General features: G+C 42.0%; 1 protein-coding gene across 7 annotated transcripts in view; it reads right to left on the reverse strand.

Moving 5' to 3' along the window:
- Window positions 1-7,039: 7,039 nt before the first annotated feature.
- Window positions 7,040-19,181, reverse strand: part of RPRD2 (regulation of nuclear pre-mRNA domain containing 2) — an 89,458-nt gene continuing 77,316 nt past the window's right edge. For 3 of the 7 annotated variants that reach the window (XM_080801196.1, XM_080801195.1, XM_080801199.1), the window contains 3 exons: window positions 17,043-17,303; window positions 14,128-14,328; window positions 7,040-10,196 (listed from right to left, as the gene is read on the reverse strand). In XM_080801196.1, the coding sequence (XP_080657322.1) occupies window positions 7,420-10,196; window positions 14,128-14,328; window positions 17,043-17,303 (3,239 nt within the window). In that variant the 3' untranslated portion in view covers window positions 7,040-7,419. The remainder of the gene's footprint in view (window positions 10,197-14,127; window positions 14,329-17,042; window positions 17,304-19,181) is intronic. The other 4 variants (XM_080801198.1, XM_080801197.1, XM_080801201.1 and 1 more) reach the window with 2 other exon arrangements.

Here is a 19,181-nt window from a genome sequence, read left to right on the forward strand (position 1 = left end):
AATGACTACATCATCACCTATGTAACTTGTGTTGCAGTGGAGGAAGGAAGGAATGTCAGGAGTTACTGCATTCTTCTTGTAGGAAACAAGCCAGGCAGCCAGCAAGGAATAGCAAGCCAGCTAAGACCAATTCATTTATCAGTGATTCTTTTACAATTTCTGATTTGTGACTGCCATATCTCAGCCTTAGGTAATTTTAACCCATTTGTCTGGGAAACATCTATCCCTAAAACTGCTCTTACCTTCCACCCAGAATATCACCAAACACCTACTATGTGCCAAGTGCTACACCTTCACTATCCTATTTAATTCCAAGAACAATCCTGACAGGTAATAGCTATTTTAAAACATTGAAGTCAATCCTCAGAGAAGTCAAGCCCTAGCCCATCTGAATCCAAAGCCTGTGTTATGCCATGCCGTGCTGCCTTCCAGCAACCAGAATAGTCCTAATGCATCAGGTTTGGTAGCAAATCTCCCTTTTTCTCTGCCAGTACATCACTTGTAGGGCCAAAGAGGCCTTTAATAAAGAGTGAAAAGAGGGGTCCAATAAAGGCCAAGGAAAGAAGTGTATTACCAGATTTTCTCTAACCAAAGTTAAAGAAAAATAGTGTTTAGGAAATCATGCCAGCAGATTTCAGAGAAGTTCAGAGAAAAGGCAATCGTCAGTTAAGCGTAGCCTAGACCGTTGGTCACATTTTGGGAAGTTCTCAGCTTTACTCTACTTTTAGAATAAACATCACAAGTTAGCTAAAGCTCTGGATGAACAGGTATTATTTTTATATTCCTAAACTACATATAAGAATGCTCTCCATTGACGGTAAAGTAGATTTCCACTTGTCATCAGGATCAACATACACCTCAAATTCTATCTCAGCTCTTCACAAAATTTCCCGGCACCCAAGAAGTAGAAAAGACGCTAGAGGTAAAAAAGAGAAATTTAAGAGGGTAAAATATATAAAGAAAGGTTTATGTCATGGTTACCAAATGATTTTGAAGCCCAGAGAACTAGCCAAGTGGCTAAAAGTGCAGTGGGTTTGGGAAGTTAGATTAAAAAATAAAACCAAACCCTCCACAATACCTTAATGATGAAGATGTAGGATGGGGCCAAGCTTTTAACTTTGCTTTAAGATGCAAAGAAAATCTTTAAGTCTAGCCACATTTGCTGATTTAAAAAAAAAAAGAGGGGGGGACTTCCTACCAGGGGATGGGGATGAATTGAACTGTTTTGAAAACAATGCCTTCAGCTTACCTAGAATCTCTACTATGACTTCCCTTCTCCAAGACAACTCTTGAGTCTGTAGAAGAGAAACAAAGACAGCCATCTCCATCCTCCCCCCAACCCCACTTAAATGACCCTGATTTGTCAGGTGAGGCCAAACACAGGACCCGTGCAGGATGTGTCAGCTTAGGTTGATGTTGAAGTAAAAAACAAAGGCAAGAGCAAAGTACTGTGAAATAATGCCCTAGATACATCTCTAGAAGGCAGTGCACAACTACGGCCCACTACCCAAAAGTAAATATTTCTGATTAATCCTTTACTAAGCTTTACTGCCCTTGGCAATGATTGGCTATCTAGAAGATACAGGATCTTAGGTGTTGTTTCACCTAAGTGTAAAGGATTCCTAGCCAGGGGATTACGAAACAAGGAATTGGATGCTGCGTGTCTCCTTTATTTCTACCCATTCCAACTGAAACATGGCAAGGAAGACGCACAAAGTTTCAAGTTCTTTTAGCTCCTCTTTCCCACAAATTATGCAGCAAAAAATTTGAGTAATTCGCAAAAATGAAGGGGACAGAACGGGGATGAGGAAGGAAGTAAAGCTGCTGGAACATCTAACTTGCTATGAACCCAACAGACCCAGGGCAGACTGGTTTAGCCAGCACCCTTTCCAATCAAACAAAAACCTGCAGCCGGTACCTGTTTCCTCTGTTGGCACGGATCACTACCCCTCCACCCACATCTGCATTTTCAACTTTTGACTCTTGCTACAGTGTGAACAAAGGGAGAGAAAGCAACAACAAAATGATAGTGCCATAAGGTAACTGCAGTAGCAATTCCTAAATTGGTATCAGCCTTCTTGTACCCTATGCCCCCCAACTTATAACTAAGCATAAAATGTTTTTTTCCCTGCCTAGAGTTAGTTCGAAGCAATTCATTACTTAGTTTTACATTGCACTTGCTCCTTTCCTTTAAAGCATGTGTGCTTCTCCTTACTTCAAGGGGGAAGGGAGAACAGGATGTTTACTTAAGAGCTGCTATCTCATTTGCGGGTGAATCTCTTGTGGCTTTGTCTTTGCAGCTTCAGTGAGTTATTACTCAGCAATTTTGAATAGCAGCTGACCGGACTTGTCTATACAGTTACTCATAAACAAGTATGAGAAACGCCCCAATACCCCAAAACCCATTTGGATGGTGTTTGTGTTACTGTCTACATACATGAGGGAGTAACTCATCGCTCTTATACAAGATTGGCTTAAATAAAAACAATTCCAGGGGATGAAGCTTTGCATTTTCAACATGCCCAGAAAGACCAATGTCAAAGTCTAAAAGCCGTTGCTTCCTTGGAGATGGAGAAAGAAATCAGTTGGGCAAGTCAAAGTTCCAAGAGGGGACAAGAAAAAAGGTGAGCCAGATTCCAGAACTAGCCAGTACGATCGTACACCCTACATACTGGGTGTGTTCCTAGGCTGCTATTTCTGAAGTGTCTGGTGACACACGCATGTAACTTCATGTAATGAAGGCTGCTATTTACAGCCTTCTACCCTGCCAGTGACCCAGGCGGTGTCTGGATGCGGTGACTCTCTCTCTTTACCCCATAAAGCTAACATCCCACTTACTAAGCTTCACTGGGGTATGAAAAAGGGATGGGGCAAGAGAAGTGGGTTAAGTGTGGCTTAGGTACGATAGATTGATTGCCAACATGCAGCAATAAGGGTAGATGTGGGCAAAGAATTGACCAGAAGGAACCCTGCCACCATCGCCCCTGCCAACTGGATGCTTGCTTTAAATCTTTTTTGGGCATGTGGGCAGAGAATCTTAAGCAGGCGCCACACCCAGTGTGAACCCCAATGTGGGGCTCAATCTCACAACCCTGAGATCATGACCTGAGCCAAAATCAAGAGTTGGACACTTAACTGAGTGTCCCAGGTGCCCCTCTATGCTTGCTTTAAAAATGCTTCTTCACTTAAAATTGCATTTTGAAGACATAGACAAATAATTACTCATACAATATATCCCACTTCATTACCAGCCATTCCTCAAACATCTTGACTTCATCCCACCCATCAACCCTTTTCAAAACCGTATTACGCAAAGGATCAAACAGAAAACCCACAAGGCCATGGAGATCTGAGGCTCATACTGCTTTCAGGGACACTGAATGCTGTAGTCAAAGGGGACACCTGCATAAGATCAGGGTGAGAGGGGGAAAGTCAACCACACAACAAAGGAAACCATACTTTATTAAACTGGAAAAACAAAAACATACTATTAGGGACAAAGATTAAAAAAAAAAAAAGGAATGGTTGGAAGAGAGGCAAGTGTAAGTGGTCACAAGAAAGGGACATGACAGGTGGTCTGTGGTGTCTGTGTGGCTCAGAAATGTGCAGGTGCACACACGGTCCCCTGGATCCCCCTTGCACTTAGACCAAAAGCCAATACAACGCGATCTTCAGAGATATATCCAAGCTTCCTTTCTGATCCTGTCGTTGGTTTCACCTTCAGCCCTGGACAGTCACATAGAAGGGTCTTTGCTGGAGAAAATTTAGATTTTCCAACCATAGGCCTGCTCCACAATGCAGCAGTTTCAGCTCCTGGAGAAGTTCCCTCTTAGTTGCGCTCACCACAGAGTCAGGAGCCCTTGGTCAAAGCCCCAAATCTCAAAGAAAAATGTCAAACCTTCAGAACTAGTTATTTTATTAAATGATATTAATACACATTTTGAAAGGATTTCATTGTTGTTGCCTCTAAAGCATGTACTTGTTTTGTTTTCCACACTGAACACGTGAGAATATCATCCAACATATCTAATTTTAATCTTAACAGGCACCCCCACCCATTCAAAAAAAGGGGTGGGGGAGGAAAAAAGGGGAAAAAGCAGTAATTTACAGCGGCTTCAAAATAATTAACAGCTGAAGCTTAATTCTGCATGAACCGGTAACTTCAGGATTGATAGTGAATATTCTGCAATTAGAAAGTTTAGCATATTCACATTATCTAGATAAGTTAGCTGTACCATAGAGATCACAAACATCGTATTCCTGGGATCGTAAAGGATAAAAGTCCTACTCTCTGATCATTTTACCTCCCCTGGCATCAAACCAAATTGTATTTATGCTCATCTTTTGGGAGGGCGGGAGGGAGCAGAGAGAAGACTCTCATCTAAGCTGACTGAAGAGTAAACTCTTATACAATATTTAGGGACTTGATTTCTGATACTGAGTTTTAAGTGGTACCAGTGTATTCACGACCTCCCCTCCCACAATTCTCTGTCTGTGATTTTACAGTGAGCACCAAGGACCTTAGTAACAACTTTGCACATTGTTTCTTATAAATCATGTCCTTGCCAAGACACACTATATTATGCTTTCTTTAAAAAAATTTTTGTTTATTGTATTTTTAAACTCAGGTTGAAATACAAAAGTCAGAGCATGGGCACGGAGTTTTAAATCACAGACACAGAAGGGATAAAACCCCTTTGTTTCATGTTATGAATACCAGAATTGTCTTTTTTGTTTCATTATATCACATATATACATTGTCATCTTCATTTACTGCTGTAGACAGACTTCCTTAACAGCTGACAGTCACATACAAATCCTCAGTTCCATCCCGAAACAAACTCAATGAGGATTTTGTAGCTTAAAAAGCAAAACACCCTGCAACAAAACAAAACAAAACAAAACAAAAAAACCCAACCCTTAAAAGTCCATCTTTTAAACTGTACAATAAGGTCTTCCTTTCATGTATTAGTCATCATGCTTTTGAGGACAATTACCCTGCCCCAACATTCAGGAAGCCACCTTCCTGACATCCCCACATTTTCTGATAAAATCAAATGGTCAGAGAGCCTTTTCAAGTAAACACTACTTTTAGCTTAAACAAGAGCAGCAGAAAGAATTCACATTCTTTTATTCTAGAGTGAAAAACATCCCACTTAATTTCTGCAAAAAAAATGTTTCAGTTTTCAATCAATTAGAACTCTCCCTTCCCCTCCCCCCCACTCCTACCCTTACTCTTGATCACTCTTTTCCCTAAACAAATGTCTCAGGACTCAAGGTAACTATATTGTTTCTTTGCTTTGCTACACTATATACCCCATCCCACACACAAGATCATGGTATCATGCATTTTTGTGGGGAGAGCTTCAGGGTAGAGAGGCTGGAGAGGGTCAAAGACAGAAGAGTTGACTTTAAGACCAGAAATGCATCAGGAAGATGAAGGACTTGCAGCCTCCTAACCACAGAACACATGGCGAGCCCAAATAAATAACGTGGAATAAATTACACAAAACCTCCCCAACTATGACGCACAACTGGTTTAAGCTGCTCTTTACCTGAAAAGCAAGTTTATTCTGACACAAAGGATTATCTTCTGTCACTAGGTTGTCCACTCTCCCCCATCTTTAATATTTCACTAGAGGAATCCAAAACAATCCCCGTACTTCCTACAGTTAGTTAGTTCTATGCTCACTTGGAAAAAAAGTATGAAACTTGCTAGGATTCCCTTTAAAAACAAAACCAAACCAAACCAAACCAAACCAAACCAAAATCCCACCACATACTGTTTTACTTATCCAGCTGGAGATCACCACTGTGTATACCTTGGGGCAAGACACTAAATAACACAAAATAATAGTAAAGCAATCTTTGCTTTTCAGTGTTCCTAGATATAAAGTTATAAACACTCAAAGCGTACTGATTGTCTTTTTTCCCAGTACTAGTTGTAGAACTACAAAGAAGCCTTTCAGTTTGGGGAGAAGGAAAGCACACCCTTCTCGTGTAAAATGACTAAGGGCAGAAACATTATTTCCTATTGGGAGTGGAAGGTGAGGATAAGGCTTGAGCCTTGAAATGTGACAGGCTGCTAGCTGTAGAATGGGGTCAATTTGGATTTCTCAGCTCCCCCTGGTTCTCTGAAAAGATATGTATAGTGATACCCACTTGTCATTAAGACACACCTAAAGAGGCATAAAGCACTGAAAGATACTACTGAAACCCCTCCAAAATACCAAGAACAGCCGTAAATACAAGTGTAGGGCAAGGAGGAAAGAAGGATACAGGCCAATAGTTCCCTTTCCTTAGTAGTTAACCTTTGTTAAAAACCACCAACAAATTATCACTTACATTAGGGAGGCACTATGGTAAAAACATCTACCTTTTACATTAAAAAATTGAGGGACAATATTTTAGTTGCATCTTTGTATCAACTGTCACCTGTAATAATGACTTTCTTTCCGGCCAAAGCAGAAGTGAAAACTGAGGGAGAAAAAGTCAATCAAGAAAGAAAAGCAGGAAGCAAGAGTTGGTGCAAGACAACAAACTACCTCAAAAAGTCTCCCATTCTTGTTTATGAGGAGGGATGTGCAGGTCACATTGCACTACTGATGGTTCCTTTCTCTCTTTATTGGAGTTATACCTTATTTTAACCTGGAGATTATATCCAGTACCCTTTCATTCCAAGGATAAAGAGGAATAATTTTTACTAGGGTAGAGTAAGATCTGTATCTCCTCCAATGATGGACAGTCCTTTAGAAGAGGCTGATTTTCTTTAATTAAGATTTTAGGAGAAAGGTAAAGAACCCAACTTCAATATGTCTTTAAAAACAAAACCAACTTGACAGGTCCGTGGTCTCCCACCTATCTTCCCTCGCAACATCTTTTGGGCTCATCAGCAGTGCACAGAGCATTCAGGAAAGGGAGCCACGCTGGTCACAGTAGTTACTTAATGGGAGAAAGAAGGGGATAGGAATCCTTCTATTGACTATGTGATAAGCCAAACCCAAAATAACATCCCAACATTGCACATGTTATTCTCTGTACTGATGGAAGTTTTATTTCAAATGTAATAATACTCTTTAATAAATGGGGTAAAATAAGATCTGTTTTTCCTCCCCACCCCTCAAACCCCCAGCCAAATGAAGTGGCTTTGGTTGTGTTTCTTTGCCCCCTCCTCCTCCTCCCACCCCCTGCCCCATTTAAAATACAAGTAGCTTGGGGAAGGTCAGTAAGTGCAGTGGGAGGGAGGACTGGATGGAATAGTTAAATGTAAGCATGTATGACTTTTAAATTTGGAAGGGAGGCCCTTTGTCATTAAAAAAATTTAAATCAAAGGAAGGAAAACATAAAAACAACAATAAACCAAACTCCTACTTCCAATGCTCTCTAGACTGTTCAAAATGCTTTTTCCCTTGGTTTCCATCAGTACCTGGGAGGGAAGAATGGGCGTTTTGGTGCAAAGAACGGAGGGCCCCTAGCAAAAGGTGGCCTGGGTCTCTTTAGACTGTGGAACGGGTCTCTGCTGAGAAAAGGTTCCCTAGGCCGAAAGTCTGGCCGGGGATTCCGCAAAATCATACCACTCCGGTTGATGGCGTCTCTGTGTGAGGGACCCAAGTGGGGGCCACTGCTGCTGTTGCTGCCTCCCCCACCTCCTCCTCCATGGGCTGGGCCCAGGTGCTCCAGAGAATGGGAGGGTAGGCTGAGGCTCTCTCGTACACGGCTAAGGCCAGGGCCGTTGAGGTCCCGTTGGGTGGGGCCCCCATGGTCCCTGGGTCCTGGGAGCACCCCAAAATGCTCAGCCAGGGTCCCCTGAAGGAGGGAACTATGGTCCTTAGGAAATACTGCCACAGCTCCCGCCACTCCGTGCTCTGCCAGTGGTGGGGCTGGGAAGGGTACAACCCCAGAGTGGTCAACAGGGGGTGGAGGAGGAGGTGGAGTAGAAAAGGGAACACCACTCCCACCACTGCTGCTATGCTCCCCAGGGGGTGGAGGAGGGGGTGGGGTGGGGAAAGGAACTCCGCTGTGCTCTCCAGGTGGAGGGGGTGGGGCGGCGTGGGCCAGGGCCGCCTCCTTTGTGAAGGGGTTCGAAAGATCCACAGAGGGTAGATGAGTGGGTGCATCTCGAGAGAAGATACCACCATGATCCTTAGGAGGGGCAGGTGGGGCAGATGACGGCCCCACTGGCTCTCTCTGGAAGGGTGCCCCATGCTCCAAGGGGGACGGGGGGAGATGATGCTCAAATGTTGAGTTGAAACTGTTGGAACGGAAGCTGCCGACACTTTCCTGAAATTGGGGTGCCCGTTCCTTGTATGGTGCCGCTTTAAAGCCAGTGAGGCCTCCGCTGCCCCCGCCCCCAAGGGATGCCAACTCAGAGGCACTTGAGGGGCCATTGTCAAAGGAGCTGCCTGAGGTGCTCAGATCAAACCAACCCACCCTTGAAGCCTCACGCCCATGTCCTCTATTTCCCTTCCCAGGAACTCGGACGGACTCTACGGTCTGTATTGGCTCCCCTGACATCCTCCTATTGGATGCATTATGATAACCCAAGGTTTCTATAGGGGCTCCCTTCTCTTCGGTGCTATCGGGCAAGTCTAAGCAGGAGGAGGAGACTCGGGTTTCTATGCGGTAGTGCTCTTCTTGTTGCTGCTGCTCAGTGGCTGTCAAGCTGGGCTGGGCGAGGTTTGAGAGACCGACACCATCACTTGGAGTACCCTTGTTGGGTGCCTGGCCAAAATGCTTATCGTCTGAGGGCTTTCGGGAGGCGTTTTTAAGCATATTCTTAAACTCAATCGTCGACGTGGTGGAAATGGTGGGGGCCAGGACTTTCTCCACGCCTGGTGTGGGTGGGTGGCCCGTGGGAGCGGCAAGGGTATTCTGCGGAGAGAAAAGGGAACGATGTGGGACTGGGTGAGGAGGGTCTGGGTACTGCTTCTGTGGCAAACCGAGATGCCCAGTGGTAGTAGACTGAGACAAGCTATTGTGGTTGGAGTCAGGGGTGAAAAATGAATCATTCTTACTCGGTGATGGTGACCGGTCAGACCCCGGTTCACTCCCTCTTATGCTGAAGGCACCAAATAGCCCAGGGGAAGAGGAGAGACGGTCACAATTCTCACTAGAGTCCAGGAGGGCCCTTACAGATGGAGGGAAGGCAGACTTTACCCCAAATTCTTGGGCCCTGTGGCTATAACTGGAGAGGATTGGCTGGTATTCGGTGGTATCAGAAAGCTTGCTTGACTTCAGGATAGACTTGGCTGGCTTCTTCTCTAGGTTCATCATGGCAGAGGGTGGAGGCCCTGAGTACTCAAAATCTCGGTAATCCTCATCTTCCTGGAAAGAAGTATCTGGATAGAACTTTTCCTGTGAAGAGTCCATCAGGGAAGATGGTCTCTCCATTCCATCAGAAGGCTGCTTATAGGGTGATTCACTGCCCAGGCCAAAAGGTCGATATGTAGGTACAGAATTAGAGAGTTCCCGGGGGTAGCTTTCCTCTCTCCCAGGGGGTGGTGATCTTGTACTGCTGGGTGTTGAGGAACCAGGGCTAATGATCTTAGAAAGCAGGGACATGGTGTCTACACTGCTGGACGTGGGCTTGTCCATCATCTCATCCTGGGTGGGCGTCCCACTCCTTTCATCCCGCACAGGGGTTCCGTCAATGTTGTCGATTGACGTGCTAGTAGGGCCACGCTGGAAGTCTGAGGGGTGGCTTTCTGCTGGGGCACTGGACCCCAAGCTGCTCAAGATTGGGATGTTTAAGTTTAAGCCACTGAAACCAGGATTACCTTTTAAGAAGTTGTGGATTTTCATTTCCAGGCTTGGAGAGGTGGACTCGGACTCCAGCTTTGGCTTGGAGATCTCTGAAGATTGGCACATGGCAACTTCAGTAGGTGGGGCAGCAGGATTAGTAGTGTGGGTTCCTGTAAACCCAATAGAGTTGGATGGTAGCTTAAAAGTAGTGCTTGGGAGCCCTGGGCTTTGCCCGATTGAGGCCTTGCTGGCTGATGTTGAAGAGACTTCAGAAGTTGATGAATTAGGAGAATAGTTGAAGCTTTTGGGAATAAAGGATTGGGTATTGGAGGGCAGATTTCTTCCTTTTATGCTAGAGACTGTGGTGTTGGCAGGGGAAGCTGAAGTGCTCTGGGATGCAGCTTCACTGGCTGGGACTGGGTTCCCAGTAACACTCTGAAGTAAAGATGACAGGCCTGTAGAAACAGAGATTAGAGGAATTAAAAAGAACAACTGCCTACTCTACAATAAAAACAATGTCACTAATCGGATATTCTCATTCATTCCAGTGGGAACCAGAGAGACATTATAATATGAGGCCAAAGAGAATCCAGACCGAACAAGCAATGGCTAAATGTCATAGAAAATACTGGACCTACTTCTCAACATAAAGAAAGCAAATTACTGAAATGTTTCTACTGTAGTCATCAAACAAGTCCAACATAGCACAATAAAAGGCAACAGGAAAGGGGAGATTTTAGTGTCAGAATCATTCACAGTTTAAACAAGACAAAGCAGGAGAAGAAAGGAGGCAAAATTATCCTTAAAATAACACTTTAAGCCGGTATTTCTTAACATTGGATCTGTGGTACTGTTTCTCTAAATGCAAATAGATATTCTGTCTAACTCTTCCTTTCCAGTCTCCACAACTGTTTCTAATAAGTTAATATACAGTGTTATTCTCGAGAGAGAGACAGTATATGCACATTGCTCAAATTTACTTCAACAGGGTCACTTTTCCCCAAGCGTCTCTTGCTAGGCTTTGGGGAAACAATGCTTTTAGATGTCATTTTTGGTTGTAAAATGTACCAGTAGTAAACATACAAACACACATACACACACCACAAAGAATTCCAAAGCTGGACCACCTTATAGCTTGGAAAATTCAAGAATTATTTATCAACCCAGGCTGACATTGATGAGATTCAAACCAACTCACTGACAGACAAAACCTCAGAAGCTCTGAGAAAGAATTCTTTGGGGCAAAGGCTGAAGTCCACCAAAGCAAACTGCTCCTGTAGAAAATTTTTTAGAAAAATACTTGACAAAGAGATAAATAGGGGTCCTATAAATTCAATGATATTTTGGAAAATTTACCCAATTTGTAGTTATAAATGAAAACTTTTTCTGCATACTTCACCCAAGTTTATAGCTTTTAGTCACACATGAAAACTGTTCTTTCATAATGATACGGTGAAAGAAAACAGTATTTCAGAGGACACTTTAATTAAATGTTCCTTTAAAATTTCAATTTTAATCCAATATTTACTAAGAGACTTAAGCTCTGAAGAATTCTGAGATCACTCCATCCTTAGAACATTTTTTTTTAAAAGACTGATTTATTTATTTTAGAGAGTAAGTCAGGGAGAGGGAGACAGAAACTTAAGCAGACTCTGCACTGAGCGTGGAGGCTGGCATGGGGCTTGATCTCACAATCCTGAGATCATGACCTTGAGACCACCAACCTAGCAGATACAAAGAGAAGGATGCTTAACAGACTGCACCACCCAGGCACTCCCATCCTTGGAACATTTTTAATTGCCAACAGTTTCTATATAGTAAAGTGCATGATTTTTGTTACCTAATATTCACTAATATCTGAATAATATATATTGTTTATTTCAATTATCCTCCTGAAAAATAAGTTCCACGTTTCATTTCCAAAAAGTTCTCTGGCTCTGTAACTTACCCCACTAATAGTCTGATTTAACTCTTAGTAGCCACTGTTCATACAAAAATCCTCAAGCACTAGAATGTGATATATGACATCATATGAATTTTAAAAGATATTCCAACATATCTTTTAGATACTGTGGGATGAAATGACACTACTTAGATGTCTGGTAACTGGTGAGATGGTCTCCTACTACTAAGCCGCTAAATATTACTTTTCTTCAATCTTTTTTTTTTTTTTTTAAAGATTTTATTTATTTATTTGACAGACAGAGGTCACAAGAGGGCAGAGAGGCAGGCAGAGAGAGACGGGGAAGCAGGCCCCCTGCTGAGCAGAGAGCCTGATGTGGGGCTAGATCCCAGGATCCTGAGATCATGACCTGAGCTGAAGGCAGAGGCTTAACCCACTGAGCCACCCAGGTGCCCCACTTTTCTTCAATCTTAACAGGCTATCCTCTATGGCCCTTTTGCCCACTGAAGTTGTTCTTTTGTGTTGAAAACCTGTCAATAATAGTTGTGGTGACACAATCAGAGACTCTAATAAGAAATTCCTTTTATAGTCTTTTAAAAATCAAGAATTCTACTCTCCATAAGGAAATGAAAGGTGATGAACTACCCTGTTACTCCACAAAGGTTGTTTTCTGGGGTCTCCAGAAAAGCATTCTGTCAGAGCACACTTAGCTCTGCTCAAATTCTGCCTGACAAGAAAGTCCACAAGACACAGTACAACAATCTACTGAAAGAAAAAGCTGTAAATATTATTATACCTATCTATATAAGAGACTAATAAAAACAAGTGAGTTCAACATTTTTACTAGAATTGTAGGATGGTGACAGAAGAGGGCCTAGAAGGTAGAAATCATAACCATGCTGATCCCTTAAACTAATTATCTCTAAAATCCTTATTATTAGATATGCTGTAGTAGATCATTAATCCTTTATTGCTGGTGCCAATATATGGTAACTGTGGGTTACTACTTAATAGCATTTAAGTCTGTGTAGCAAAAATCTCCTATACCTTATTGAAAGGCAAAGTTCACTATAATCTAGTCCTTGGCTGATCCACTTACAGAATAGTTTAGGAAATAAAATTAATAGAAACCTGTTCTGGTCTCTATTCATATAAAGCAGGGTTTCTCAACCTTAGCACTACCAGCATTTGGGGCTGGATTAGTCTCTGTCGTGGGGGCTGTGGTCTGCATTGCAGGATGTGTAACAGCATGTCTGGCCTCTGCCCACTAGATGCAGTGGCACTCCCACCCCCACCCCAGTTGTGACAAACAAAAACGTGCTCAGACATTGGCAAATGTCCCCTGGAGGCTGCTGGGTGAGAACCGCAGTTAAATTGCTGTATTGAAGATACTGCTCTAGTATTTGTAATTCACCGCAGAATTATACTTAGGTACCAAATAAAGATTGTGCTGGTATCTGGAGGGTCTGAGAAGAGAGAACAGGTGAGCTTTATGAAAAAATGTTAGAAGCAGACAGTTTTAGACATAGAATAAGTAATTAGCAGAGCCGAACAGAGAGGTTCAAATAAGGTAGAGATTATAGGTAGGCGAACACAAAAAAGATGTGCTATACCTATATATAGAGGCCTCTCTAATACATTAGGACATAAAAACAAAAAAATCATATCTCATAAGATTTTTTTTTAAGATTTTATTTAATATTTTTGAGAGAGAGAGAGAGATGGAGAGGAAGCACGCATGAGCAGGCGGAGTAGAAGGCGGAAGCAGAGGAAGAGGGAGCAAAAGACTCCCCGCTGAGCAGAGAGCCCGATGCGGGGCTCCATCCCAGGACCCTGGGATCATCCCCTGAGCTGAAGGCAGATGCTTAACTGACTAAGCCACCCAGGTGCCCTCAGATTTTTTTTTAAGGATTTATTTATTCGAGAAAGAAAGAGAGAAGGAGATGAGGAAAAGGGAGAGAGTATCTTAAGCAGACACTGCACCAAGTGCAGAGTTTGATTCAGGGCTTGATCTCACAGCCCCAAGATCACAACCTGAGCCAAAACCAAGAGTCAGACACTTAACAGACTGCACTCCCCAGGTGCCCCGTCTTGTAAGATTTTCGACAGTAGATTGACCTTTCTTACTATCTTTAGCTTTGGTTAACACTAAAAATGTAAACCTCAATATATACTGTAAAAGCTGGAATGCAGCCCCTGAGGGTTGAGGGGGTCATGGTGTAGATGGAAGAACACAGGACTCCAGTTAAAAAAAAACAACTGGCTTTTAGTCTCAGTTCATCACTGAATAGATAAATGTGCGACCTTAAGCAGATCACATCACCTCACTCTATGAATGGCAGCTTATAGATGATACATATAAAAAAGATTCTAAATAACTGTACTATACATTCCATGGCTTTGGACTCTTCAGAAATGGAATCCAAGATCAGGCCAGAGGCAAACACTCACAATTCAAGTCCCTCTGGCATATGTTGGTTTACCTTGCAGTGCTGGGGCTGACTGTGTCTGGGTTTTGGAAAGAGCAGACAGAATGCTCTCTGGGGTGATCTCCACCTTTGAGAGGATATTTGCCAGAGGATTGTGAGATGTTGTTGGGGCAGGTGCAGGTGTTTTCAGGCCACTGCTGAGGTTGCTGGGACTTGTAGGAGTTCCTGGAGAAGGTCTTGATGCAGGACTGACCCCTGGTGGCAGAAAGTATAACTCAAGAAAATGCAATTCAAAATAATCATTAAATTCATGATCCTTCCCACTCAATCAGGAACGCTTCTGTGACAGATCCACAAATAGGACATATCATGGCTTGTACAAAGGAAAAACTGAAAATTAGATTAAAATCTGCTCCTGTCAACTTGGAATACCCCTAAAGTAAACAAGTATTAAGTTTTTTTCATATGTATTTGTCAGTTTTAAAAGCCAGTAGAAGAGATTTTAGGAACCTCTTTCTGTTTTTCTCTGCCAAGCGGAACTTATACCTCAGAGTCCTGTAGGTGCTCAGTAAGTATTAATGGCTGATTATGATCAGAGCCACTACAACTGTGTAACCCAGCCACTGCATAACTCTATGTGATTAATACATTGCTTTTAAAATGAGATTAATAAGCAACTTCCTTTACATCTTTAAGTACATATATATATTTTTAAATAGGCTCCACATTCAACATGGGGCTTGAACGCATGACCACAAAATCAAGAGTTGCATCCTCCAGGGACTGAGACAGCCAGCAGCCCCTACATCTTTATATTTTAAAACACTGGGTTAATTTTTAATATATAAGAAAAAAGTATATAAAAAGAAAATGATCTTTGAATGACCAAAAATATGAACAGCTATTTCACAAGGAAAACTAAATGATAAAGAAATGAAAAAGTTTTAACCATATCTTAATCAAAGAGATGTAAACTAAAACAAATAACTTTTTGGGGGGGGGAGAGAGAGTTGGGGGCAAGAGAGGCAGAGGAAGGTGGAAAGAATCTTAAGCAGGCTTCATACCCAGCAGGGAGCCTGACATGGGGCCCTATCTTACAACCCGGAGACCTTGACCTGGTCCAAAATCAAGAGTCAGATGCTCAACCAACTGAGTCAACCAGGTGCCTTTTTGTTTGTTTTTTCAAGTAATCTCAACGCCAATATGGGGCTTGAACTCACAACCGTGAGATCAAGAGTTGCATGCTGGGACGTCTGGGTGGCTCAGTTGGTTAAGCATCTGCCTTCAGCTCAGGTCAAGATCCCAGGGTGCTGGGATCGAGTCCCACCTCCTTGCCCATAAGGTAGCCTGCTTCTCCCTCTGCAGCCCTTCCAGCTGTTTGTGCTCTCTTTCTCTGACAAACAAATAAATAAAAGTCTTAAAATAAAAAAAGAGCTGCATGTTTGGGACACCTGGCTGGCTGAGTCTGTGGAGCATACAACTCTTGACCTCAGGGTTGTGGGTTTGAGCCCCACACTGGGTATAGAGATTACACATTAAAAAGAGAGAGAGAGAGATGCATGCTCTACTGACAAGCAGGGCGAATGGGAGAGGGAGAAGGAGACTGCCTTCAGAGCAAGGAGCCCAATATGGGGCTCAATCCCAGGATCCTGGGATCATGACCTGAGCCAAAGGCAGGTGCTTAATAACTGACCCACTCAGGTGCCCCCCAAATGACTTTTTAAGGCTGAATTTGACAAAGTATTAAAATAAGACAAAATAGTGTTGTAGAGGTTAAGGAACAATGGGAACTTTCATGTGCTTGGTACATAAAGTAGTACATTTTTGGTAATCATTTTAGTTTTAACATGAAAAGACTAAAAACCTATATATTGATTTTATTTGGTTTTATCTTTTAGAAAAATATATTTAAGTTTTTTTTTTAATATTTTATTTTTATTTATTTATTTGAGAGAGAGACAGTGAGAGAGAGCATGAGTGAGGAGAAGGTCAGAGGGAGAAGAGAAGCAGACTCCCCGTGGAGATGGGAGCCTGATGTGGGACTTGATCCCAGGACTCCAGGATCATGACCTGAGCTGAAGGCGGTCGCTTAACCAACTGAGCCACCCAGGTGCCCCTATATTTATGTTTTTATAAAGAAATTAAATAATTGGGATTTTCTTCAAAACAACCAAGATTGGGTAAGGCAGAGCAGAAACAAGACTGGCCATGTGTTTCTACTGCTGAGGATGAGTGATGAGTACAGGGAGATGCTCTACTTTTGTATATTTTCATTAAATTTCCATGAAGAGAAAAAAAAGCCCTATATACTCAATCATTTTGGAAGGGCTGTGCATAAAGTTTAGCATCAAGGTTGTTCATTGTTCTTTATAATAGTGAAAAACTGGATATATACCAGATGCCTAGTAATAAAGGCTTAGATAAATAAATTCATTATAAATATAGTAAAGTATAAATATCCTTCAATTATTGAAAGAAAAATTATTATAAATATTTAATCTACCAAAAACATTCTCTCAAACAAATACACACATATAAGGTTAGACACAAGTGGTCTGCTTTGGGGTGGCAGGACTGGAGATACTTATTTTATTCTCTTATTTTCTCATTTTTCTATAATGACCATGTACTGGTTTTTTGTTGTTGTTGTTTTGTTTTTTGATTTAAAAAATTACTTTTAGGGGCACCTGGGTGGCTCAGTTGTTAAGTATCTGCCTTCGGCTCAGGTCGTGATCCCAGGATTCTGGGATCGAGCCCCAAATCGGGCTCCCTCCTCAGTGGGGAGCCTGCTTCTCCCTCTCCCTCTGCCTGCTCCGGCCCCTGCTTGTGCTCTGTCAAATGAATAAATAAAATCTTAAGGAAAAAAATTACTTTTAATTTAAGAAAAAAAAAATCAACAAAAAACCAGACTGATGGCTCAATTAGAAAGATGAAAATAAGCTTCTTATTCTCTTATGCGGCTTACTCACCAGTATTTTTCATGACTGATGTTAGGCTGCTAAGGATAGAACTGATCTTTGCCAGATCCACATTAGCCAGGTTTGGCAAAGCCAACGTTGGAGAAGGGGACAGGAGAGAAGTATTCACAGGCTTTGGAAGAGGTGGGGTTGCTGTCATGGTAACAGGCACTGGGGTACATGAAGAGGCCTTTGAGATACTTTCTGTTGGCTTTGTAGACATAGAAGTAGATACAGTTGACTTCTCCACAGGTTTTTCCTTCCTGTCCTCTACTGTTTAAAGAAAAGAGGTGATACTGCATTACTGCTTTCCACACTCTGCTTCCAGTATGAAACATGTCCTAACAGTTCCTGATCTGGAGGTATAAAGCACTAAGCTTTAGAGAAAAATCATTCACTTTATGATTTTTAAATAAGTCATACTCTTTATGTTCCTTCTGACCTTCAATGCCTGCTTAAAATAAATTTCCCAAATTCATTTTTTGTCTTTTCAAAGATTTCTTTGCATTTTTTAAGTATTTGTGTATTAAATTTGTACATTTCTGGGATAATTTCATTATTTGGTACCTATTTATGTTTTTTCAGTAATGATATTTATAGTTAGGAATTATCCCTGTCCTTTCCTTTGCATTAACCTGAAAGCTTTCTAAGACACAGAAACTCTGTACATACTTTCTTGTATTTTTTCTTTGACTTCCTAAAATTGGCCTAACTGGTGGATACAACTGTAGACACTTAACATGAAACTGCAATAAATGGGCTTTACAATATACTCTTTCTAATACTTTAAAGGCTATGTACTATATACTTCATATATATATGAAGAATGCATTAAATTCAACAGTTATTCTAAGAAGAATAACTATAAAAGCTGGGGGTGTCACAGAAACAACGCACTGATCCAGGTTAAGTTTGTGTGTTTGTGTATGTATGTGTGTATGTATGTATGTATCTATGTATGTAATTTCTACACCCAATGTGGGACACAAACTCCCGACTCTGAGATCAAGAGCCACATGTTCTACCCACTGAGCCAGCCAGGGGCCGCCAGGTTAATTTTGAAAGCACAGTTAACAAACTGTGGCTTTGGAATCTTGAAGGTCAAGAGTGACAGATGGTAAGGTATTCCAGTGTAAGTGCCCCTCCCTCTAGAACAGTGCTGTTCAATAGAAATGCAACTTAAGCCACACGCATAAATTTAAATTTTCTAGTGGCCACATTCAAAAAAGTAGAAACGGATAAAATTATGTATTTTATCTCACTATTTCCCAAATATTTTCATTTCAATATATTATAAATACAAAAATAATTGAGATATTTTTATGTTTTGTGGGTACTAAGTTTCTAGAATCCATCGTATATTTTTTAAGTAGAGCACATCTCAAGTTGGAAAAGCCGCATTTCAAATGCTCAATAGTCACATGTAGCTAGTGGCTACCTCACTGAATGGACCGACCAAATCTTTTTTTTTTTTTTTTTTAATTTCTTTTCAGTGTAACAGTATTCATTGTTTTTGCACCACACCCAGTGCTCCATGTAATACGTGCCCTCCCCAATACCCACCACCTGGTCCCCCCAACCTCCCACCCCCCGCCCCTTCAAAACCCTCAGGTTGTTTTTCAGTGTCCATAGTCTCCCATGGTTCTCCTCCCCTTCCAATTTCCCTCAACTCCCTTCTCCTCTCCATCTCCCCATGTCCTCCATGTTATTTGTTATGCTCCACAAATAAGTGAAACCATACGATAATTGGCTCTCTCTGCTTGACTTATTTCACTCAGCATAATCTCTTCCAGTCCCGTCCATGTTGCTACAAAAGTTGGGTATTCATCCTTTCTGATGGAGGCATAATACTCCATAGTGTATATGGACTACATCGTCCTTATCCATTCGTCCGTTGAAGGGCATCTTGGTTTTTTCCACAGTTTGGCGACCGTGGCCACTGCTGCTATAAACACTGGGGTATAGATGGCCCTTCTTTTCACTACATCTGTATCTTTGGGGTAAATACCCAGTAATGCAATTGCAGGGTCATAGGGAAGCTCTATTTTTAATTTCTTGAGGAATCTCCACACTGTTCTCCAAAGTGGCTGTACCAACTTGCATTCCCACCAACAGTGCAAGAAGGTTCCCCTTTCTCCACATCCTCTCCAA

This window comes from Martes martes, assembly GCF_963455335.1.
Source record: "Martes martes genome assembly, chromosome: 4".
In the NCBI taxonomy this organism is placed as follows: Eukaryota; Metazoa; Chordata; class Mammalia; order Carnivora; family Mustelidae; genus Martes; species Martes martes.